This window comes from Schistocerca cancellata, chromosome 1, assembly GCF_023864275.1.
Source record: "Schistocerca cancellata isolate TAMUIC-IGC-003103 chromosome 1, iqSchCanc2.1, whole genome shotgun sequence".
In the NCBI taxonomy this organism is placed as follows: Eukaryota; Metazoa; Arthropoda; class Insecta; order Orthoptera; family Acrididae; genus Schistocerca; species Schistocerca cancellata.
In genome coordinates this window covers 1,184,098,717-1,184,124,594 of record NC_064626.1, presented here as the reverse complement: position 1 = coordinate 1,184,124,594, position 25,878 = coordinate 1,184,098,717, and the positions used below count along the sequence as shown (strand labels likewise).

Below are 25,878 nucleotides of genomic sequence, written 5' to 3'. Positions count from 1 at the left end.
ACTACATATCACAGTCACCCATTAGGTCATCAGCAAGCAGACGCCGACTGTCGTACCCACTTTCGTAATTAAGTACTAAATGTCTTACATTGATAACAGTCTACCCTGATTTCCACAAATAGTATGTCTTTTAGAAGTATCATTATCCACTCACTGAAACAGTTTGTACGCCAGTTTGGACGTGGACACATTGCTTTCACTGGCAACTGAGAAAAAGTATTAATTTACAAAGTGCAGTATTTGGTCATTTGATACACTAAAATTTCTGTTGGAGCTATTCGTTTATGTTCCTTCAAATGGGAATATGTGTACACGCACTACGAAATAAACTACAGGCTGAAACTGATCAAGAGCACAAAATAAATATTTTATTTCAGAGCAATGACTTGTAATGGAAATTGTTTTCTTTACACGTGTCAAAATTTCATGGTGGCTTGATACAGAATTTTTGAAGCAGAGATTTCGCAACAAAGACAATGGTCCTCTTTAGTGAAATTATTGAATCTACATTGTACCTAGGGTATGCAAAAGAAGACTATATGTCCTTTCACATCATAGTGGATCTCAATAATACAAATTATTAATACAGCCCAGACATAAGACGTTCCTTAAACAGCAGCCTGAGACGACAATAGTGACTCATACATTTTGGAACCGAAGAAGTAAATTCGTGGGGCCTAACCTAACGCAGAGTTTCACTAAAATTGTTCGCACCTAAGTACGTCGCACCCTCGTCATGTGAACATTGTATTCTATATTCGAGAACCAATTTATCGCTCTGAAGTACATTTTATCAGTAGTGTTCTGTACGGGGGCTGCAGTCCGCTATTTAAGTCAATGTTATTACTGAACAACCCGCTTCATGTCGTAGGATACCCAACTGCGCCCGTCTCTAACAGCAGGTCCTTGTAACGAGGTCGGAATTGTTCCTGGTCCTTCACTTAACATTCTGCACCCACTTCGAGCGGCATTACCTCCGCGCCCGACGCCGTAGCGACTGACACAGTCGTATAGAGATCCCTTTAATCAGTCTCGATAAATGCAAATGCATACATTCAAGAACGCATTTCGTGAGACACCTCTCAATTCCGTCCAAAGCCGCCACTGTGTCTCACTGGAAGAAGGAAGCTGAACATATACCACTTTAATCTTGCATGAATATGTGACAATTAGTACTTGGTAGCTTTTTTATTGGGCAGTACTATAAATCGTAAATAAAATAAAGACTTAGAGAAAGCTTTTGACAATGTTGACTGGAATACTCTCTTTAAAATTCTAAAGGTGGCAGGGGTAAAATACAGGGAGCGAAAGGCTATTTATAATTTGTACAGAAACCAGATGGCAGTTATAAGTGTCGAGGGACATGAAAGGGAAGCAGTGGTTGGGAAGGGAGTAAGACAGGGTTGTAGCCTCTCCCCGATGTTATTCAATCTGTATATTGAGCAAGCAGTAAAGGAAACAAAAGAAAAATTCGCAGTAGGTATTAAAATCCATGGAGAAGAAATAAAAACTTTGAGGTTCGCCAATGACATTGTAATTCTGTCAGAGACAGCAAAGGGCTTGGAAGAGCAGTTGAACGGAATGGACAGTGTCTTGAAAGGAGGATATAAGATGAACATCAACTAAAGCAAAACGAGGATAATGGAATGTAGTCGAATTAAGTCGGATGATGCTGAGGGAATTAGATTAGGAAATGAGACAGTTAAAGTAGTAAAGGAGTTTTGCTATTTTGGGAGCAAAATAACTGATGATGGTCGAAGTAGAGAGGATATAAAATGTAGACTGGCAGTGGCAAGGAAACCGTTTCTGAAGAAGAGAAATTTGTTAACATCGAGTATAGATTTAAGTGTCAGGAAGTCGTTTCTGAAAGTATTTGTATGGCGTGTAGACATATATGGAAGTGAAACATGGAAGATAACTAGTTTGGACAAGAAGTGAATAGAAGCTTTCGAAATGTGGTGCTACAGAAGAATGCTGAAGATTAGACGGGTAGATCACGTAACTAATGAGGAAGTATTGAATAGGATTGGGGAGAAGAGAAGTTTGTGGCACAACTTGACCAGAAGAAGGGATCGGTTGGTAGGACATGTTCTGAGGCATCAAGGGATCACCAATTTATTATTGGGGGGCTGCGTGGAGGGTAAAAATGGTAGAGGGAGACCAAGAGATGAATACACTAAGCAGATTCGGAGGGATGTAGGTTGCAGTAGGTACTGCGAGATGAAGAAGCTTGCACAGGATAAAGTAGCATGGAGAACTGCATCAAACCAGTCTCAGGACTGAAGACCACATCAACAACAACTATAAATCGTATTATTGTACCATTTTTGTATTTAGCTTGTGATGACGTATTGGATATACATCTCAATGCAACCTGCTATTACTCTAAACTGAACTTCACAACGTCTTTGGAACAGTATAAAAATGGTCTGAAAATTATAGTAAACTCCACTCTGGGAACGACTTTTGCAATTGTATATTGCTTAAACACTGTGCTTGTGATGGTAATTTCTCTCTCTCTCTCTCCCCCAGGAACGGTACCCAAATTCTTGAAAATCTTGCAAAGATTCTCGAGAAATATTGAACTATGCTGTCCTCTCTTGACGGAGCATGTACGTCAACGTACTGTTTGTGAGAGAGCCACTGCCTAGGATTACAGCTATTAGCTTAAGATGCATTTTTTTTCCGCTACGCGTTCCTTTCCTGTGCCAGCCTCATCATCTCAGAGTAACACATACAATCCACGTCCTCAATCATTTGCTGGATGTATTCCAATTTCTGCCTTCGTCTATAATCGTGAAAATCATTCCCGGACGTTTTAACACATATCCTATCATCCTGTCCCTTCCCCTTGTCAGTGTTTTTCATATATTCATTTTCTCTTCGATTCTGCGCAGAAACTCCTCATTCCTTACCTGATCAGTCCACCTAATTTTCAACATTCGTCTGTAGCACCACATCTCTTTACTCTTTCGGTTATATTGCGGAGGCATGGCTAAGCCACAGCCTGGGGTATATTTTCATAATGATATTTTCACTGTGCAGTGGAGTGTGCGCTGGTATGAAACTTCCTGGCGGCCTGAGATTGTGTTACAGATTTATGTCCATCAGTGGACAGACCATTAACAGTTGTATATGAAGAAATCGAAATCCTAAATTCTGTATCTTCTTCATGCGTCGTGTAAACAGAGAAGGACGAAATGAATAGCAACCAACAAGCCTCATTTACATATTAAATCTGTTTTTAATAGTTCAGTACCCCCGGCGACATTAATTATAAAAGCTTTTATCCAACAGAAATTATTTTATGGCGCAAATTCCACAGGATATTTTTGTACTCGATCATACAGCAAGATGCTTATTTAGAAGTCGCTAATCCGTAAAATCTGAGGGCCTCCTTGGTTTCAGCAGAATTACTGTCCATTGGGTCGAAAATTTCAATCCACCATTTACTACCGAGATTTTTTGCTGCAGAACTGCCGCAGACGTAATTAAAGGACCACGTAAAACGTTGTTTCAATTTCCGCTGGAGGGGAGAGTCATTTATGTGTGTAAATGTATACTTGCATCAAAGGTTATATTTTACCGAACAGAGTGTATGGAGTACACGGTAAACGGTGGCTGACAGGGAAATATATGGACCCAAGTAGTCGTGCACCCGGAAATGCAGAGGCGTATTTCCGTTTAAACTGTGAGACAGAAAGGGCCATGTGAAATTACGGCAGTGTCGTTTTCGTTAGAGTTGACATCTAATCTTTACAAACGTACTTTCGACAAAGTTTTCATTAACTTCTGAGGAAGAAAATAAAATAATTCTTACGCATTAAGTGAAATTCGCTCTATATCAGCACTATATCTACACCTAAATGATTCCTCAGAAATTCACAATTAAGTGCCTGGCAGTGCGCCGAACCGTCTTCGAGCCTTTCCTCTACCATTCCACACTCGAATCTCGATCAATGCGCTGAAAAACAAACACTTGAATCTTCCCGCATGAACGCTGATTTCTCATATGTTATTATGATGATCACTTCTACCAATGTAGATGGGCACCAACAAAGTATTTTCATACTCTGAAGAAAGAGTTGGTAGTTGAAATTTCGTGACAAGATCGTGCCGCAACGAGAAACGCCTTTGTATTTAATGACTGCTACCCTAATTCATGTATCATATCCGTGGCACTTTCTCCCCTACTTCGCGACTGTACAAAACGAGTTGCCCTTCTCTGGACTGTTTCGGTATCCTCCTACAATCGTATCTGATGCAGATCGCACACCGCACAGCAACACTCCATAAGTATTGCGCAGTGTAAACAGTCTCTGCTGAACGCTATATTCAGTGTTTCTTCTCGCTGACGCAAGCTACAGACCGATTGATAGATTAACAGATTCAGTATTGAGCTGGTAAATCAAATATGAAGTGGATTGGCACACTCTGCCAGTAAAATCAGTTATAAGCGTATCCATGTTCTGACGTATTCATGAGGTGGTTCAATGCAGTAAATAAAACTATTATCTCTAAGAAATTGTGATTCATTAAGAGTGTAAAAAATTTCGGAAGGTTATCCTCTCGTCCTCCAGCATTTAAACGTGGCCAGTTTCAGTCACACAGCGAAAAAGAAGCTATCTCCATACAATTTTACCTAGGTTGTTTCTAAGCAGTCAGTACTACTTCTTGTCCTGCACGATCGATGTATTGCCTCCTTATGCCGTGTTTCTTGGAGATATGATCCTAGTAACATGGGCGGCTGGTAGCTTTTCTTTTGCTGTGTGGCTGTAATTGCTCAAGATAAAATACCTGATGTTAACGATTAATTCTCCAAAGCAGGTAGTGTTATACGGAACTGAGGCAGAGGTGATGTTCAGTTTAACGACAGAGAATAAATTATAAATTACTGCGTAAAAACCGTGAACGGATTGTTCCTCAGTCTAATTCAAGTGTTATCTCTGTATCTTACTGTTGAATATGTAATGACTGAAATTTACATGCGAGAAATTTTGTTGGCCACTTCTTGTACCCTTTAAACAGACTCCTACCTTGGATGTCCTAAATACCACAGAAGGTCTTTTTGGTGAGCAGTACTTTCTTGAAAATTATCCAAAGTTGTGGAAAGACAGTAAGATCAGATAAAACGTATCCATGTTCAAGAATATATTCTTTGTATCTGTAGTAACAAAGTAGTTTATCGAAGCTAACCTATACACAGCTTCAAAAAATACATAATTGCGCGGCCATACTACGTGATAAACTTGTCTTGGATTTACAGTCACGACAAGTGTGTCAAATAAGTTTTGCCCGCAGTATTTTTCGATCATTTGTAGCCTATTGCCGACACCTCTCCAGAGCTGTGGGTATTCAAATGGTTCAAATGGCTCTGAGCACTATGGGACTCCCTAGAACTTAGAGCTACTTAAACCTAACTAACCTAAGGACATCACACACGTCCATGCCCGAGGCAGGATTCGAACCTGCGATCGTAGCGGTCGCGCGGTTCCAGACTGAAGCGCCTAGAACCGCTCAGCCACAATCGGCCGTACTGCGGGTATTCGGTGGGATATAACATACTAAGGCTATACCTGAATTTCAGGCCTTTGGATTTTTTTGCAATAGGGGAGAGAACTGTACCTCGTAACACTTTTTAGAATTCCACCTCTAGCCAGCCCTGTAATATAAGTTTAATACATTTTCCTACTCCGGTTTTAAATAATGGCATACACTTTTTGTGTTCTGCAATCTTTTCTGAAATCATCAAAATTACTCTAGAAAAGTATGGTTTTTCGAAATTAAAAAAAAACTGTTCTACGGTACAACATGGTCATGTATCTAGGAACAAATATTCTATTGAAATTTAAAAGTGTTGCAAAAGAGAAAATCTTGTCACTACTGAATTTGGTAGTCTATTGTCATCATAGATATTTTTCTCAAAACAATATCGCTTTTTCTCAATATATACTAATCATACAGGGATGAATGAGGTATCAGGTATCGCTAGAAATGTTTTATAATCGGTTTCCGACATTGTAAACCGACTTTGTGAAAAATTTTTACTATTTTTGGAAAACTTTAAATATCATAGGCAAGAGGGCATCACTGATGCCCAGCTTCATACCTATATTAAACGAGGCTACCTCATTAATCACGAAAACGGGCCTCCCTTTCCATAGAATCTTATTACAAACATCATTTTATTTGTTTTAAAGTACTTATTAACTGGATAATTTGTATACAGCAGTGTCGTAGGTAATAACCGTGACCAAGCGACAATCCTTTACCTTTGCCCATAGTAAAAATTGACATTGCTGAACGAATATTATACTTTCTTGAACGACAAACATATCTATAATAGTAGTCTTGAATTGAAGTTTACCTATTGCTACTACGATCTAACGTGCTTACCGTAATTGTAAATGTCTGTCGTGTTAAGATTATAGGTTATGTCAACCTACTGACAATTCTTGATTTCTATCGAAATGTATATCCAAGAGTGAATCATAAATTAATAATAATAATGATTATTCATTTTTAAGGGTGTTTTCATTTAATTCCCACAACTACCTTTATCCCATTGAGTGAGTCGTCAGCCTTCTAAATCGAGGGTGATGTAACGGAGGTGGCTGTAGAGAGAAAAGGATCTTGTTGAGATGAGTTTTCTTCCTGTAGATGCTCCTGGTATGAGGAGAAGTACATGTTAGTTTACTCTAAGTATTTTTAATACTGAGAACTAGTTTACATATTGCTGATATTAACGTAGCGATTGAAGAAACGGAAGATTATAGAAAGTTCAACCAATTATCGACGCTAATAGGAACATTGTTAGTAACCTTCCTAAAAATTAACAATTCTACACTGTCCATGAAGAAACCATTTCTTTTTCAGAGTAGTGTCAAAACCATCTCTGAGACATAGGCCTGGGTCTGAGGATTTGAAAAGTTTTGCGATTACATCATCTTCAGGGCTATTAATGGACTATGGAATATATGATGGTGCCTCAATAAATCTGAAAGCTACAGACATACGACCAGATCTCTCTTCGGTTCTTCAACTATTGCATACCACTTCTCCTGGAAGCTGCACCACGATTCGCTTGTAGGAGAAATTAGTTGATATGGGACATAAAGGAACAGGAACAACTATGACAAACAGGGCAGGAGGAGTAAGCTTCCAAGGTACTTCAAAACCTAGAAAAGGAAAACCATTACAGATTTTTCGAAGGAATGACAATATAGTTTTAGTACAATGGACAGACAGATCTAAAAAGAAAGATATATTTACCCGCTGTGATCCTCTGTTGTACGCTGTCAGTGGTGACGTGGACATCTGTGATCAATAAATGGAATGTTATTGGTTATTTTTTACTTTCCCGACTTGGCAACAATATACAGCTGGGAGGAAGGCAGAATAGTCAGAAAACAATATAAAATCAAACAGAAATTAATCTTGACTTGCAAATTGCTGAAGCATTCCTGGCAACTCTCATGAACTAAAGACCTAAGGTGGACGAAGCTGAGGATAGAAATAACCCGAGGCACGTAACAGATTCAGATATTGCAAACCTTCTGCCACTTCTCCCTGTGATGACAGGTTATTGATAATAACGATTTCCCAGCAGTTGATAACACAGGCTAACGACGGATAAATTTTTTTGCTGAAAATACCTTATTCTTATGTTTTTCAGGGTAGGAAATACAAATATGATAATTAAAAAAAACTGTTATCACCCACCACTTCATCACATTTTACAGTTAAATTTATTAAATTAAACCATTTTTTAAAGAATTTAACAGCTTCTGTATAGTTAAAATAATTTAAAAAAGGAAGTGTAATGAAAGTAGATGACGTTGGTAGCACTGCTGAAAAACATTTGCAGACCAAAATGGTTGATTCTGTTTTTGTGTTAACAGATGGTGTATCGTTTACTGTCAACCTAACCTCACTTTCCCGTTTCCTGTACATGTGCTCAGTACAATGTCTAATCATGGTTGTAAAAACTCTGCTGACAGTTTTTGTTATATTTGTGGAGAATTTGTGATTAAAAAAACACCAAAGACACATTACAGACTTCGTGAAAAAAGTTTATCTATCACACTTTGGATCTAAACATGGTGATCAAGATAAATCTTGGGTGTTGCAAAAGGTTTGTTATGTGCGTGTTGAAGATCTGAGAAAATGGTCCAAAAATGAGAAAAAAAAGCCTTTAGATTTGCTGTTTCTATGATTTGGAGGGAGCCAAGAAATCATTCCGTTGATTGCTACTTTTTCGTGTTGATATTACTGGTCATAATTTGAAAAACAAGGTAATAAGCTAACCTAGCCTTCTGTCCGCCACCCGACCGTTACGGCATGGTGTAGATTTTCCGGTTCCTGAACCACAAGATGATTTAAATTCTATTCCAACATAAGTATTTTCTGATGTACAATATGCTTTACATGAACGAGATGATGATGAATTGCATTGTAATACAGAAAGACTAGAGCCCAAATTGTTTACTCATACCGAGTTTAACGATTTGGTTGGGTATCTGGGCTTAACAAAAGAAAAAGCTGAACTGCTTTGCTCTAGATTAAAAGAAAAGAAGTTATTGGCAGTTGGAACCAACGTATGCATGTACAGAAAGAGAGAGCAGCAATTTTCCAAGTTTTTTCAACAAGATGGTGATTTAGTGTACTGCTCAGACATTCCCCATCTGATGAATGAGCTTGCTATTGAATAGAAAAAGTAAGACTGGAAGGTGTTTATTGATTCATCCAGAACTAGTTTAAAGGCTGTTTTATCACACAATGACAATATGTATTCCTCTATGCCTGCTGGACATTCTGTACATATGAAAGAAAACTATGAAAACCTAGAAATAGTGCCTAGAACAGCTCGGCCACCAGCGGCCGGCAATTAAAACTTCACCATTACTTTAAATACATAAAACATAAATATTTCGAAAGGGAATAATTGATTTTTCTCTGCACAATTTGTCTGAAGATTTCTTTATCTAAAGAAAGATATCGGTACCCTCTGGTATCGTATGGTTCCTAATGTATCATTGACTTTATTACATTACGCTAAAACCTAGAACAGGCTGCGACAGCATACATTTCAGTGATAAGGTTTCTTCCAATCTATATTTTTTGCAAACAATATCTTTCTCAGATCTATTTTTCTTCATCCGTGAATATTTTGGTCTTGAGTTAACTTCCAGTCCTACCATGGAGAACCAAAACGATGCTGTTACATCGTATCAACTACTTTATTTACTCCAGAAAATTACCACCAATTTAAATTTGCAACAAAACAGAATATTACAGTTAAGAACGCTTAAATAAGATTGTAGTGCATTGTCAGCAGAAATTATCACGCTTCACCCAGATCATACCAACTACTCCTATCATAGCCATCTGCAGTGGCTCCGGAGTGGCGATTGACGGTGCTGACAACCGCGTCCCCCCATAGGTTAACGGTGTGACATGCAATGCCGTAGTTACCGAACTATCCATGTCGTTCCCAGCTGTCAGTGGTATGAAGTACAGATAATTACTCTAATTAAAGTGCTCAAAAACCTGGTTATCTACGAACATGTGTGGGCTTAGATTCAAGTGGAGCACGGCGTGAAGGAACAAGCCTCGTGAAATTAACTATTCTATAAAATAAAAACAAATAAGTAACTAAAATAAAGGCTGTCCTTCACAAAGACTACGTTTCTTGCACGTCTATGAAACAAAAACGTGCTGTTACATGACATTCATTAGCGTTGATTATCATGGTATGCCCTTTAAAATGCTTGGATTCTTTTTCGCACGCTGTTAACAAGATGGCAAAAGGAAGGAAAATTAGGGATTAAAATTAGGGCTCGAGGTGATTAAAGGCGGAGTACAAGCTCTGATAGTTTTCAGATGTGGAGAACGTAATCTACTGCGCCCTTTCAGAGAAATCACTTGCCTAGAGCGATTTAGGAAAATCACGGAAAACATAAATGTGGATGGTCGGACGGGAATTTGTAACATCATCCTCCCAAATGCGAATTCAGTCTGCCAACCGATGCGCCCCTTCGCTCGGTATGAGTTGTTAGAAACTTTGCTGGTGAAGCCTGTCCCGTTCTTCAACGGCAGCTCTGCTGAAGTCATCCTGTATGCGAGAAAGCTTTCTGCGTCGATGCACTACAACATTAAACTAAACCCAAGAGTGATCAATCGAGTTCCTGTCAGCAGCAGAAGCCGCAAGCCAATACTCTTGGCTGACACTTGCCTTCTACAATTCTCACTGAATATGTGAGGCAGCAGGCCTAATAATTTAGTTAGCTAGTTACTTGCCCGCGCGGTTAGCCGGTGTGCCGGCCAATCTGTGGATGGTTTTTAAGGCAGTTTTCCAACTGCCACGACGAATGCGACCTGGTTTCCCTTATTTCGCCTCAGTTATACTATGTCGGCGATTGCTGCGCACTTTCTCCACATGCGTGTACATCATAAATACTCTACCACGCAAACATTGGGGTTACATTCGTCTAGTGTGAGACGTTCCTGGAGGAGTCCACTGGAGGCCGAACCGCACAATAACCCTGGGTTCGGTGTGGGGCGGCAGTGGGGTGAGTGGACTGCTATAGCCTGTTGTGGTGTTGTGTACCACTGACGGCTACGGCGGGGCCTGTCCGTCGTTTCTAGGTCCCCAATCCAGACAATAGACAATAGCTAGCTACTTAGTCGGTTTCCTTTTTCTTCTGTTCATCTGTTGTTTCACTGGTTTGATACGACCCGTCACAAATTAGTCTATTAGTCTACTGTGCCAAACTTTTCACTTTCGGTCTCAATTATGTCCTGGATGTACACCAATTAACGTCCCCCTCTACAGTTTTTACCCCATACAGCGCCCTCTAGTACCTTGCAAGATATTCCTTGATATCTTAACAGGTGTCCTACCAATCTGTCGCTTCTTCTTATCAGTGTTTTCCAAATATTCCTTTACTCGCTTCCTTTACTCACCGGTTCTGAGGACAACCCCTTTATTCCTCACAGCTCTCAAAGACTTCGATTCTCTTCCTTCGTGTTTTCTCCACAGTCCATATCTCACTACCATACAATGCTGTGCTCCAATCGTACGTTCTCAGAAATTTCGTTCTCAAATGAAGGCCTATTTTTGATACTAGTAGATTTCTCTTGGCCAGGAATGCCCTTTTTGCGAGTGCTAGTCTGCTTTTTATGTCCTCTTTGCTCCGTCCGTCAGGGTGTATTTTTCTGCCTAGATAACACAGTTCCTCCATTTACTTCGTGATACCCAATTATGATGTCAAGTTTCTCGTTGTTCTCATTTCTGTCACTTCTCTCATTACTTCCGTCTTTCTTCAATTTCCTCTCAGACCACATTCTCCCCTCATTATACTGTTCATTTATTTCAACAGATTCTGTAATTCTTCTTAGTTATCACTGAGGATAGCAATGCCATCAGCGATGCTTATCATTGATATCCTTGCACCTTGAATTTTAATGTCATTCTTGAACCAATCTTGCACCCTTTATCATTAAAAAATTGTGATCTGAGTATGCAGCATTACACTCCATTATCGGATTTCGGGGTCTCTGCCTGACCATAATGTAATCTAACTGAAATCTTCCCGTATATCCCGGGCTCTACCAAGTACTCCTCCTCGTCTTGTGATTCTTGAACAGAGTATTCCGTATTACTAACTGATATTTACCGCGGATCTCAATTTGTCTTTCTCTTCTCTTATTCCTACCGCCAAGCCCCTATTCTCCCGCAACCCTTTCTTCTACCTCGTCCTCTAAAACAGCATTCCACTCCCACATGACTATTAGACTACAGTTAGTCAGCTACGTGTTCCATAGATCATTTGAAGAGTTCTTTTGTCGAAATGATGTGGAACGAGCCAGTTTACAAGATATATAGACATCATTGGTGTCAATATTAATGAAGACCCAACTTTTGGCCATATCTTTGCAACTGCAACTAAAACCAATTTTTTTTACATCCTTGTAGAATTTTTTCCACAGTATAGATGGAGTTTTGCAGGGGAAATAATTTAAAGTCATATTTAAAACTTTCTTTGCTGCCTGTAGCACATTTTACGTTATACTGCAAAAGGTGGAATATTTTTGTAGATGTTGTTACGACAGATGGCCACTTGTTACGACTTCTGCAGTACTTGTTAGCAGCAGACACAGTGGCTGCGCCAAAGACTGAGACGGCGTGAAGTTTTACAATTATTTATTGAACTTTCTTTACAATTCCTGCCTCGTCGTCGCTGCCCAGCCCTGCGGATCCCTCCGCCTGGCTGCTGCTGTGTAGATTCTCCGACAATGCGCGCAATGCGCGCGCCGGTCGCACTCGGAGCCTCAGGCCACCAGTGCTCCGCTGAAGTCAGGATGCCCTGTGGTTGAGATGAACTCGTCGCCGCTCGGCAGCCGCGTCGCCGTGAGGTCAGCTGCCGACGCCTGCTGCACCGGCGGCTGGTAAGCCGTCAGTCACGATGTCCGCGAGGTCTCGTCATGGACGGACCACGCGCCGTGGGGCCGGGTTGCCGTGAAGTCCGGGCGTCAGTCCCCGGCGGCGCCTGTGACCAAGACCGCGCTGCGGCCTGTCCTGCTGGAAGTTCTCGCTGTAGTTAGTCAGCCATGGTGCCGACCGAACTCGGGCCGACCCCACAGAGCTGAAGTTGACATCTGGCGGCGAACCGATGGCTCCTGCGAGCTGGAACAGACTTCCGGAATCGTCACCTACGAAGATTGAACATTCGGACACGGACCACGTCCGTCCTCAGATCCGAACTGCTTCCTAATGGCTTCTGTCAGTTGCTGCCTGCGCTCCACTATTTATATCCGTCAGGACATTTTTTACCCTCGGTGGTAGCCTTATGTTATTACTCCCGCAGTATATTGCAGCGTAACTTAGCGTGCTGGCCTCACTTCTCCTTACTCAGCACCCTCCACGGTTTGGCGTTCGGTCTGTGTGCGTCCTTGCGTCAGCCGGTTGGTAGACTGCAACTGTCAGCAAGGCTATCTGTGCCGCGCTTATTTCGCAATGCCGCGATCACCGGCTGCCTCTGTTTTGCCATTCTCCACTGCGTGAAGCAATGCTTACTGCATGTGGCCGCAACAATGTATATTCAGTTTCTTTTTGAGCCCATGACAGCTATAATAATGGGTAATAAAAGTCGTTTTTGCTTCTAGTGTGGTAGCTATGGACATCACTATTCTTCTAAAATTGTGATGCATTATTTATGACTAATTATCGAATATATTGTTGTGACTCCGTGAGATAGGTTCGTTTTGTGTTCAGGAGAAAAAGCGGGGAATATGAGAGCGTGGTCTAGAGTATTCCCAGGGGCGTTAGTGGCGCAGCAGTATCTGTAACAATATACATTTGTCCGGATGAGTTTACACAGCCATTCAACAGTCAAAATCGCAAAAAAAAAATATTCCTTTATTGCGATATTCGCTGTTGAATGGTTTTTAACAAGTGAAACAGGTCGCCCTTCAGTAATCTCAAAATGAGAAAATTCTATAAAGTATCAGTACATCGGCCGGCTACCAGGTGTCAAAGCGAGCCATGAAGAGGTGTGATGTAGGAGCCACAGGAGAGTGAGAGGCAGCCGTGTGTTGTGCGGGCGTTAGCTTGGAGACGCCACGCTCCCTCCCAACACTTCTGTCGTACAGTGAGGTCCCATCGCCTCAGTGCTCTTGTACACAACTCGTCACGCGCTTGCGGTACAGGATTTTAGTTGTCGTAAACACTAGTCGTCATATACCGTGGGTCGACCAAGACTGCAGCAGACATTCACGAGTCAGCCAGGGGTCTGCGCGAATGTACCACATCTCATCTGTATGGGGATGGCATCTTGCAGACCATCGGTGTCTAACCCTCAGTGGAGGAAGACTGGCAAGTTACCAGTAGGCAATGTCCCATTAGGCATCAATGGCAGACCACAGCTGTGGTTTGTCTAAGTGGATTACGTTTTGTCGTTGAAGTTCAAATGGTTCTGAGCACTATGGGACTTAACATCTGAGGTCATCAGTCCCCTAGAACTTAGAACTACCTAAGCCTAACTAACCTAAGAACGTCACAGACATCCATGGCCGAGGCAGTATTCGAACCTGCGACCGTAGCAGTCGCTCGGTTCCGGACTGAAGCGCCTAGAATCACTCGGCCACCATGGTCGGCAGCGGTGAAGTCAACAAGAGTGTATCAGGCGGACAGTCATCTGTCAGCTTGTTTTGGTTACACTGAAGCTTAATAGACAGTCATTCTCCTCAGTTCTAGCGACATGCACAGAATTTCAGCATGACAGGACGTGTCTTTGAGTTTCCCCCAAGCCTCGTTACTAACAGAGCCGACCCTCCAGCTATGATGCGGTGCCTGAACGAACTTGCCTTCGTTTGTTGGCATCACCAGCACTCCTCGCCTCACTGTGCTGGTTCAGCAATTATTATAGATTATAATTATATATTAATACCATCAGCTGCTCACGGGCGTTGATATATATGAACGGGGACAGTTGAAAATGTGTGCCCCGACTGGGACTCGAACCCGGGATCTCCTGCTTACATGGCAGACGCTCTATCCATCTGAACCACCGAGGGCACAGAGGATACCGCGACTGCAGGGACTATCTCGAGCACGCCTCCCGCTAGACCGACATTCTCACCTTATATGTCCACACACTACATTCGTAGTGTCCCTACCCAACACACTTATTACTCGTGGAAGACATTCTTACCAAGTCCCGTAAGAGTTCGGGTAATATGTGTGCATCCGCGCAGTTGAATCAGGTCACGGCCGGTATTGTCAGAACTATATAGTTATATGGATATGGTGTCTATTCTTTCGGACATGCGGATGCATGTAAGATCGGGAGTATATGGAGGATGATCCAGTACTTCAATCTTGAGTTTCTCGAGCGCGTCAGCAATATGGGCAGCAGTATGCGGATGGCATCGTCGTGCAACAACACAACACCTTTTGACAACATTCCTCGGTGTTTGCTTCGAATTGCAGGCTTTAGCCTGGCAGTAAGCATTTCACTGTAACGTACACTGTTTATTGTTGTGCCCCTTTTCCCGTAATGATCCAGTACTGGACTTTGTGCATCCCTAAAAACCGTAAGCATCAGTTTTCCTGCGGACGGTTATCCCTTGAACTTTTTCTTGCGCAGCAAAATTGGATGTTTCCATTCCATACTCTGCCGTTTACTCTCCGGCTCGTAATTATGGATCCATGTTTCGTTAGCATAATGATTCTGTCTAAAACGTTATCTCCTTCGTTACCAAAGCGAACCAAATGTTTTTTGCAGGTGTCCAAGCGCGTTTGTTTATGCAACTGTGTGAGTTGTTTTGGGATCCATCTTGCACAAAATTTATGAAACCCAAGTCTGTTGTGGATGATTTCGTAGGCAGAACCGTGACTAATTCGCAGACGATGTGACACTTCGTCAATAGTTAATCGTCTGTGTAAGAGAATCATATCACGTGAACGATCAATAGTCTCTTCATCTGTGGCGGTAAACGGTCGTCCGGCTCCTTCATCGTGCGTAACACTTGTGCGACCATTTCGGAATTTTTCAATCCATTCGTATACACTGCATTTTGGCAAAACACTGTCCCCGAACTGTACCGAAAGTCGTCGATGAATTTCGGCCCTTGATATGCCTTCCGACCACAAAAAACGGATCACTGAACTCTGCTCTTCTTTGGTGAAAATAGACAGCGGAGCAGCCATGATAAACAGCACGGCAGTGATAACGAAACTAACCTAACAGCTTTGAAAATTGCAAAGTTATAACAACAAATAAAAAAAGCCTGCATCATCAACGTAAAACGACAGTACTACCAAAATAACCAAAAATGTAACTAAATTGTGGATAGGAATTGACTTACCCTCGTATATATGTAAGTGCAGATAAACTAATGTTTTCTCAAGGAACTATTATTTGTTACCTGTCTAACATGATTTTCTACGAGTTAGTTGACCAGGAAGCTGTCGAACAGTAACATTATGTTGCAATTAGACGTGATTCACTTAACGAAATGTCTAATGTTTATTTATCTTATTGTTACAGGTGCTGTATTTACACAAGATCAAAAAGACAGTAGCACAGAACTGGCATTCAAGTATGCAGTGTATCGCATCAACAAAGACAAACATTTGCTGCCGAAAACCACGCTCAAGTACGACATCAAATACGTTCCAAAAGACGACAGCTTCCACGCATCAAAGAAAGGTAAGTAGAAATTAAGACTAACAGCATTCCACAATGAATAAGAATTTACTGCGTAAGTAGCAAAAGGATACTTATTAACCAGTATCAGATGCCGTCAGGATGCGAAGTTCCAGTACTAACAACAGATTTACTTAAACCTCAAAGATGGGCTGACCACAGTCAAGGGTCTGAGTGATCTATCCCTCTTTCCTAATCTTCTGTAGATATTCTCTTTCCTCCTTGAGAAAGGAACTAACAGTCCCGGAAGCTAGAAGCATTCACAGCTGGAATTTTGCTTCATATAGGTATACTAAGTGCTACAGAGCTTATGTATGTTTTTGACATTTATCTATAGTTAAAGGTGTTTCAAAAATAAACTTTTGGAACAGATGCCTTACACCAGAACAAGGGAAAAAGTACATACAAAGACATGTCCTAAAATCATTCGTTTTCGAGTTTTCAGTGAAAGTTGAGTTCAACGGCTTTCCATGTATGACCCAACAATTTCACTTACCTACGCACCTCTTTGACTCATGTATCCTAGATAGCGTTGTATTGTCAGGGAGACTTGCTTTACATTCGACATTCGCCTGTCTTCAACGCATTAATTTTGTATATGAAATACCGGAAGTGAGTTAACTGAAAGTGGTCCTATCAAACATGGCAGGATACTCATTTCATGAGCAGACGCACATGAATTTTATGTACCTCCGCGCGAATGGTACTAGACAGAAGATTGCACGGATGAATAGACGGCTTTTGCAGACCGAAGACAGCCGATTCATCCAGTCTTTTGTGCTGTGTATCGTTGGGTTGCCAAGACGGGATCCCTAGCACTACGGTGTGTTGACCGAGGCTGGGTGTTTGGTTGGTCGATTCTGGGGAGGGGACCAAACAGTGAGGTCATCGATCCCATCGGAGTGGGGAAGGATGGGGAAGGAAGTCGGCCGTTTCCCTTCAAAGGAACCGTCCCTGCATTTGCCTAAAGCGATTTAGGGAAGTCACGGAAAACCTAAATCAGAATGGCCGGTCACAGGTTTTGAACCGTCGCCATGCCGAATGCGAGTTCAGTGTGCCAACCACTGCGCCACCTCGCACGGTGTTGACCGAGGAAGAATACTTGTTACTTACACATTGATCAAGGCTGTTGAAGAAGAGCCAGGTATCAGAGGAAGACAAGTGGCACCTGGCATGTGGCACATCTTGATGTTCATCGTGGAGGATACTTCATGAGCAACTCATGTATCCGCATCTTCAACGTGCACAGGTCCTTATGCCTGTCTATCAGCCACCATAGGGGAATTTTTGCCGACGGTTTGCTGCATAAACTGCCTTTCCGCTGTTGCTCTCTTAAGTCTGATCTATATATGAGGCTAGATTTGAAAGATATGGAATGGCAAATTTCAACAAGCAACAAATATGGGCCGATCGCAATTCTCCCGTTGCAATACAGGCTAGATATCAGCATCAGTGTGGGCTGGAACTGTATGTAAAAACCTTGTAGGAGCATACGTTCTACCAGCAAGTCTTACAGGTGCTGTCCGCGCGGGATTATCCAAGCGGTCTTAGGCGCTGCAGTCATGGACTGTTGGGCTGGTCCAGACGGAGGTTTTGAGTCCTCCCTCGGGCATGGGTGTATGTGTTTGTCCTTAGGATAATTTAGGTTAAGTAGTGTGTAAGCTTAGGGACTGATGACCTTAACAGTTAAGTCCCCTACCAATTCACACACATTTGAACATCTGAACAAGTGCTGTCTATAGGGACTTTATACATTACACCTTCCAAGACCTACAAGAAGATGTACCTCTGTAAATAAGAAGAAATATGTGGCCTACGCACGATGGAGCTCCAGCACATTTCAGTCTAAGTGTTCGAGATCCATTAGTTGGTATCTACTGTGACAAATGGTTCAAATGGCTCTGAGCACTATGGGACTTAACACCTGAGGTCATCAATCCCCTAGAACTTGGAACTATTTAAACCTAACTAACCTAAGGATATCACACACATCCATGCCCGGGGCAGAATTCGAGCCTGCGACTGGAGCGGTCGTGCGGTTCCAGACTGAAGCGCCTGGAACCGCTCGGTCACCACGGCCGGCAATCTGCTGTGACAGATGGATAGGTAGAGGAGGACCAGTTCCACGGCCTGCATGTTTCCCCGGTCTCGGTGTTTTTTGATTATTACTTCTGGAGGCACACTAAGCATTTGGTCTACACAGTACTCAGATTCTTCGTTGACGCGTCATGAAAGTTAGCCAAACCATTCGAAACCGTCAAGGAATATCTGAAAGGGTGCGAACATCCATGATTCGTGTATGCGTATTTACAAGCAAGAGGAGGACATTTCGAGCCTTCATTACATGTTGCTCAGCGAGAATTCTTAAATTGTAGACTTTCATTTATAACTCGATAATTCGGACATACGTTTACACGAGCTTTTTTCCTTGTTTTGGTATAAGGAGCCGGTCTTCAAAGTATTTTTCAAACAACCTGTATATCATACCGTTACTTAGGCTTCAACGACAGTTGCTAGTTAGCATAACACGGTGTGTAGTGCCTCGTCATATTGTGAAATTAGTGATACTGAACAAAAACAACGTTTTGGCTTTTGCTACGATTACATTAGAGGCCTTTACTCTGTGTCTGACCAGACAGTTGTTTTGCAGTGTTACGCGGCTCCATACACACAAGACTTTCATGGCCACGGCTATCAATTTTTCGGAATCACTTCCACACACGCTTCAGTCCATATTATGTAAGTCAGGCTCAACGTTGCTTTGAATTACGTTTTATCGTGCGACTCATGGCTGAATCGCTCGCAACGTTTCTACGCAACACTAAAAGGTGATGTATCTACAGAGCAAACACTACAATGACCCAAAGAATGACAAACCCAATGGAACGATCTCATGCAACACTGGTTTAGTTGTACATTGTTTTTTTCTTGTTTATTTTCGATCAGTCACACTTCATCTTCTTTTTATTGACAAATTCATTCGTCGAAATGGATAAAGATACACCAAGCAGCTTGATACAAAGTGACATTCCGAATAATCACATGCAACCATCTAGGTCACTTTACATTTTTGCCGGCCGAAGTGACTGAGCGCTTCTTGGCGCTCGTCTGGAACCGCGCGACCGCTACGGTCGCAGGTTCGAATCCTGCCTCGGGCATGGATGTGTGTGATGTCCTTAGGTTAGTTAGGTTCAATTAGTTCTACGTTCTAGGCGACTGATGTCATCAGAAGTTAAGTCGCATAGTGCTCAGAGCCATTTGTAACTGCTCAGAGTGGAAGACTTGTGTGAGCAATTACAGAGTAGAGTTTTGTAACTTCGTGGTTTGAGGCTAATACTTGTAACGAAGAAATAACAGAATGAACCCTGTTGCTGGCACATACACCATTTCTTTCCTACAGTCACTGTAATTGATGCCCATCTGTAATGGACTGGTAACAATCAAGAGCGTTACATCATTCTATAAAAAAATCAACAGAGAATTTTAATTTAATCCAGGACACAGGAACACATCGAGTAGTTAGTTTCTCCAAACCCTGACGTCACCTCCTACCGTCAAATATCTTGATAAGTGGGTTGTCCACCATTAGGATTCAGCACCAGCCTATAGCGTGTAGTGAACAGGTGAATTAGTTAAGTAGCCACAGAGGCACGCGTACCATATAGTCTACGAGGAGTACTTGGAAAATGTGCGGTAGTTTTCGTGTCATGATTGTTACAGTTAAATAAAGTGTATTTGGAAACCGTATGGTCATTTTTCGATCCTTGTACGTGAGAGAAGCTATATCAAATGATTTAGTTTCTGTGTTGTCATAAAGTCATGTCATTTTTGTGTTCAGCTTAATTCCTCCTGGTCTATCATACACACCGTTGCTACCTCCGGTTTATTATGAATTTTTAATTTTATATAATCGGACAACTCTCTGTCTGCTCCACTTACTAACTTTCCGTTGTGCTGCCTGGCTCATAAAATTGGAATCTCATTATTATTTACCACTTAAGAAAAATATTGCAATGAAAACTTGAAAATAACCGCCTCCGTAGCCTAAAGCACGCTTGCGCAATAGCGATCCATTTAAAGGTAGGCCGGCTTTGATTCTCAGGGTGGAAAAATTATAGTCATATGCATTTGACCGAGAGGAGATGAGGCAGCGTAAAATTCCTGATCAGTGGACGTTGTGCCAGTATTCGTCATTAAATTCCAAATTTCTCCGCAGTGTGTTACCTCGTGTGGTCATATGATATTGTTGATGGTACTGCATTCGTCGGACGGCAATGTGGAGCTCGGCGGTGACGTTAGCGCTATTCGAGAGGAGTCGGCTCTTTGCCGACACCGGTATTCACCCTCTCCTGTCTCTGATAATTCTATAGCACGAACATAACACCACATTATACACACGCCTTTAGAGTCACCTGCAGTCAACACACACAATACGATACGTATCTCAGGCGTCTCATAGCCTACAACGCCACACGACTCTTTGCTTCTACCTTAATGCAAACGTGATTTTCAGCTTTTAGTTGTTTTTTTCCCTCGTTTTCAAGGAAATTACACTGTCTTGCAAATAGTGTGAAGCACTCAGAAGGGCAGGAGAAAACACAGTGGAACTTCGGGGATTGAGAGAGTATATGTGTTGCTCAGTGACTACAATATCGAGCAAAACTTACGAAGAATTTGGTAGTGTAAGCCCTTGTCAGTACGACGTCATATCCCCTCTGGCCTGGAAGCAAGCAATCTACATCTACATATGTACTCCGCTTCCCACCAAGCGATGCGTGGCGGACGGCACAATTCGCACCAAAACCATATTTCTCCCCCCTCTGTTCCGCTCGCGGATCGCACGAGGGAAAAACGAATGTCTTAACGCCTCAGTACGAGCTCTAATTTCCCTTATCTCTGAATAGTGAACATTGTGCTATTTGAATGTTGGTGGTAATAATATATGCTTTACATCCTCGGCGAAGATCGGATTTCGGAATTTAGTAAGCAAAAAATGGCTCTGAGCACTATGGGACTTAACTTCTGTGGTCATCAGTCCCCTAGAACTTAGAACTACTTAAACCTAACTAACCTAAGGACATCACACACATCCATGCCCGAGGCAGGATTCGAACCTGCGACCGTAGCAGTCCCGCGGTTCCGGACTGCGCGCCTAGAACCAGTAGACCACCGCGGCCGGCATTTAGTAAGCAGTCCCTTCCGTTTACCGCGTCGTCTGTCTGCAAGTTTGTCCCACTTCAAACTTTTTATGAGATTTGTAACGCTCTCGCGATGGCTAAATGTACCAGTCACGAATCTTGCCGCTCTTCTTTGGACCTTCTCAATCTCTTGACTTAGACCCAACTGGTTAGGGTCCCATACAGACGAACAATACTCTAAGACTGGAAGAACTAACATATTGTAAGCAATTTCCTTTGTTGAAGGACTGACTCGCTTCAGGATTCTACCAATAAATCGCCATCTAGAGTTCGTCTTGCCCGTTACTTGTGTAATCTGATCATTCCATTTGAAATCATTTCGAATAGTCACACCCATGTACTTGACTGATGTTACCGCTTTCAAAAACTGGGCATTTATTTTGTACTCGTACATTAATGGGGATTTTAGCCTTGTTATACGCAGTAGGTTACACTTACTAATATTGAGAGATAACTTCCAGTCATTACACCACGCATTTATTTTCTGCAAATCCTCATTGATTTGTTCACAACTTTCGTGTGATACTACTTTCCTGTAGGCTACAGCATCATTGGCAAACAGCCTAATGCCGCTGTCAGTACCATCAACCAGATCGTTCATGTAAATCGTAAAAAGCAGAGGACCTATTACGCTGCCCTGGGGCACACCTGAAGTTACGCTCGTTTCTGTTGAAGTCACCCCATTCAGGACGACATCCTTCTCTCTGTCTATAAGAAAACTTTCTATCCAACCGTATATGTCATCAAATAGACCGTAAGCGAGCACTTTTTGGAGCAATGATTCGGTTATAAAGGGTTCCCATCAAGCCATTGTATCCTCCCTTGAGGAAAACTGATCCACAAATGTTGTAACCTGTCCTTGATATCCCGAATACTGGCACTCGAACATACATGTAACATCAGGGATAGATCGCGGGATCTTGCTGATCACTTGAGTACCTGAATATCATGCCGCCCAATGACACATGCCATGTATAGACGAGCGTTGTCCTCTTGAATACTGGCACCACAGTATAGTCGCACGTGAGTCGACATGAGTACACAGTACGTCCGTTACGGAGCGCTGTGCTATAAATTTCCATCAACCACTACCAGTTGTGACCTGAAGTCATTGACGTAGTCTTCTCAAACCTCAACGCAAGGCGGAACACTGCTGTTATTCATTATTTATTTTACCTATTTATTTATTTATTTATTGAGTCATCGGTGTTCAGACCGGTTTGGAGCGCCCGTCGGGGGTTTATCACCTGCGTCAACCTCTTCATTTCAGAGTAGTATGTGCACCCTACATACTCAGTTATTTACTGAATGATTTCCAGTTTCCGTCTTCCAAAACTATCTACAGATCCCCATAGTACCAGGGATGTCATTTCCTGATGCTTTAACACATATACTACATCCTGCCCTTCCTCTTGTCAGTGTTTTCTGTTCGTTCCTTTCTACGCCAGTCCGGAGGTGAGCCTCCGTATTCCACATCTTATCAGTCCACCTGATTTTCAACATTCTTCTGTAGCACCACATCTTAAGCTCTTCGATTCTTAGAAATTTCTTCGTCAAAATAAGGCCTATGTTTGACACCAGCAGACTTCTCTTGACCAGGAATGCCCTTTAGGCCTATACTAGCCGGCTTGTTACGTCCCTGCTTCGTGTGTCGTCGGTTATTTTGTTTCCAAGGTAGCAGAATAAAATAATTTCGTCTGCTTCGTAGCCACCAATTTTGCTGTTAAGTTTCTCGCTATCCTTATTTCCGGTACTTCCCATTACTTTTGTATTTCTCTGATGTGCTCTCGATCCATATTCCTTACTAATTAGGCAGTTCATTCATTGCAACAGATTCTGTAATCCTTATTTACTTACACGGAGGATAACAATGTCATTTGCGAATGTTATCATTGATATCCTTTCACCCTTATGTTTAAGCCCACTCATTAACTTTTGTAAAAACCTCGTCGCTATTGCTGTGGAGACCGATTTGGCACTGTTGTTACAGTAGGACGAGTCTGTGAGTTCGTGAAACGGCTTCTGGTGCAGTACACCGCTAAAACAATTGCTCGCTACCACTATTACAAAGCTATGCCCCAGGGTCAGGTTACAGGATAGGAGAAAGAAGGTTCTACAACACTCCAACAAAGTAATAACGGAGTCACACAAATGAGTTAAGTGGTTTACTTATCTTTGTGAATTGTTGAATAAGAAAGTCTGCAACACTGCTTGTAATATAGCACAAAAAAGGTCCTCAATGGCTAAGTGCAAATGATCGTAGGTTACCTTTATGATACATAGCAAATACAATTTACAACAACTGTCTCTTCACTTCTGCCAGTCCAATAAACGACGTTCCCAGTGTAAGTCAGCCCTGGACGATGATCTATAATCAAATAGGTGAGAGCTGCTCTTCTATCTCCCGAGTAGATTTCTGTCTGTTGTCGTCGTCTGGTAACTGGCGGATTGTACCCGGCCGTCAATTGGCCGCGGCGAAGTCTGTATCTTCATTCTCAGCGTCTCCCATAACGCTGGTGTATCTCGCGCAAGTGGCGAAACTCTACGATACTGGCACCAACTTCCACCTTTGCACCTGTGGTGCTTTTTCCCTGGCTGTATCTTGTTCGGACAACATTGTATGAACCGTTCTTTTATTTCCGTCATTTCTTCTTCCATTTACAGACTGAACAGTAGAAGCGAAGGGCTTCATCAGCGCCTTAGATCGACAAATCAAATAATAGTGTCTTGATTTTTATTCATTCTTGCCTTAGATCGACAAATCCGATGATAGTGTCTTGATTTTTATTCATTATTGCTTCGCTAAGTCAGGACTACCTTTCCTAAAGCCAAAATTATCGTCATCTAACAGACCCTCAATCTTCTTTTTAGTTCTTTTGTACATTATTCTTTTTATAATTTTGGATGCATGAGATGCCAGACTGATTGTGAGATAGTTTTCGCATCTATCTGCCTGTGCTGTCTTTGGAATTGTGTGCACGATATTCTTCTGAATGTCTGATGGTACGTCTCCATTCTCATCGCTTCTAGACACCAACTTGAATAACCGTTTGGTTTCATTGCCTCTAACGATTTTAGAAATTTCGATCGTGGAATACCTATCCATTTCGCTTAATTTGATCTCAAGTCTTTGAGGGATCTTTTAAATTCTGACTCTAATACTGCACCCGGTATGTCTTCCTTATCAGCTCGGGTTTTTTCCTCTATAAAGTCGTCAGACAGGTCTCCCCTTCACTGCGCTCACAATGTAACCACCGTTGTTTTTGATATCACCGAAGGTTGTTTTGACTACTTTGTATTCTGAGTCAATCCTTCCGACTATAATTTCATTTTTGATCTCTTCACATTTTTCCTGCAGCGACTTCGTCTTGGCTGCCTTGCACTTTCTATTTAATTCCTTCCTAACTGATTCCTGTCTTTCCCTGAACATTTTTGTACTTACTTCTTTCCGATGTATGTCTCCAAAACAATGGAAGCTTAGGACCTCCGCGCGGGTCACGCTGTACTCGCCTACGATGTTCAGTGGTGGTACTGCGAAAAGCATTTCATCGCTGAACACTGTGCGACGCCATTCGTCAGCTCTCTGTGCTTTCCGATCACAGAACCCTCCAAATAAAGGCGTTTGTGTTGTGATGCTAATGACAGCCAATGGATGGATCGGTAATTCCTTAGCCAAGGTGCTGCTTGTCTCCTATCAGTGGTGTGGGATGACAGAGACTGTTGTACTGACACCATTACTTGTTCTCGAATGGCAGGTGCTGATGTGCTTCGTGCTCAATACAGTGGACCCTCTTGTGGTGCTAATGGCAGCCTATGGATGGTTTGGTAATTCCTCAGGTTGGCAGTTGCTTGTCTCTGATCAGTGATGCAGGATGACAGAGAATGTTGTAGTGACCCCGTGACTTGTTCAAAGGGTTCAAATGGCACTGAGCACTATGGGACTTAACATCTGAGGTCATCACTCTCCTAGACGTAGAACCACTTAAACCTAACTAACCAAAGTACATTACACACATCCATGCCCAAGACAGGATTCGAACCTGCGACCGTAGCAGCAGTGCGTTTTTGGACTGAAGCGTCTAGAACCGCTCGGCCACAGCGGCAGGCTCCGTGACTTGTTCTTGAATAGCAGATGTTAATGGTGGACAATACAATGGGCCCCTTCTTGGGGTGGTCAGACGTGGTTGACAAGAATACCACATCTTAATGTCCTACAGATTTGGATATTGCACGGTTAGACCATCCTGTCAAATGAAGACCAGTAATGAGGCTCAATTGTAACGCTAGCAGGTGCTAATAACGTTGTCTCAAACAAGTACGCGGAATTTCCATTGCATCACAGTGATCACTCAAAATATGAGGCTGTTGACGACCCTCATATATCCTAGCAGACCTCGTAACGACACTAAACACGAACAACACTGAACATGAACAAAATTAAACATGAACAAGACTAATGCATTCCAGTG

At 42.3% G+C, this 25,878-nt stretch overlaps 1 protein-coding gene across 1 annotated transcript in view; it reads left to right on the top strand.

Moving 5' to 3' along the window:
- The window catches only part of LOC126141067 (glutamate receptor ionotropic, kainate 2), a 766,326-nt gene that overhangs the window by 364,441 nt on the left and 376,007 nt on the right, over window positions 1-25,878 (top strand). Inside the window, exon 4 of the mRNA XM_049915243.1 lies at window positions 16,053-16,214. Coding sequence (XP_049771200.1) covers window positions 16,053-16,214 — 162 coding nt within the window. The remainder of the gene's footprint in view (window positions 1-16,052; window positions 16,215-25,878) is intronic.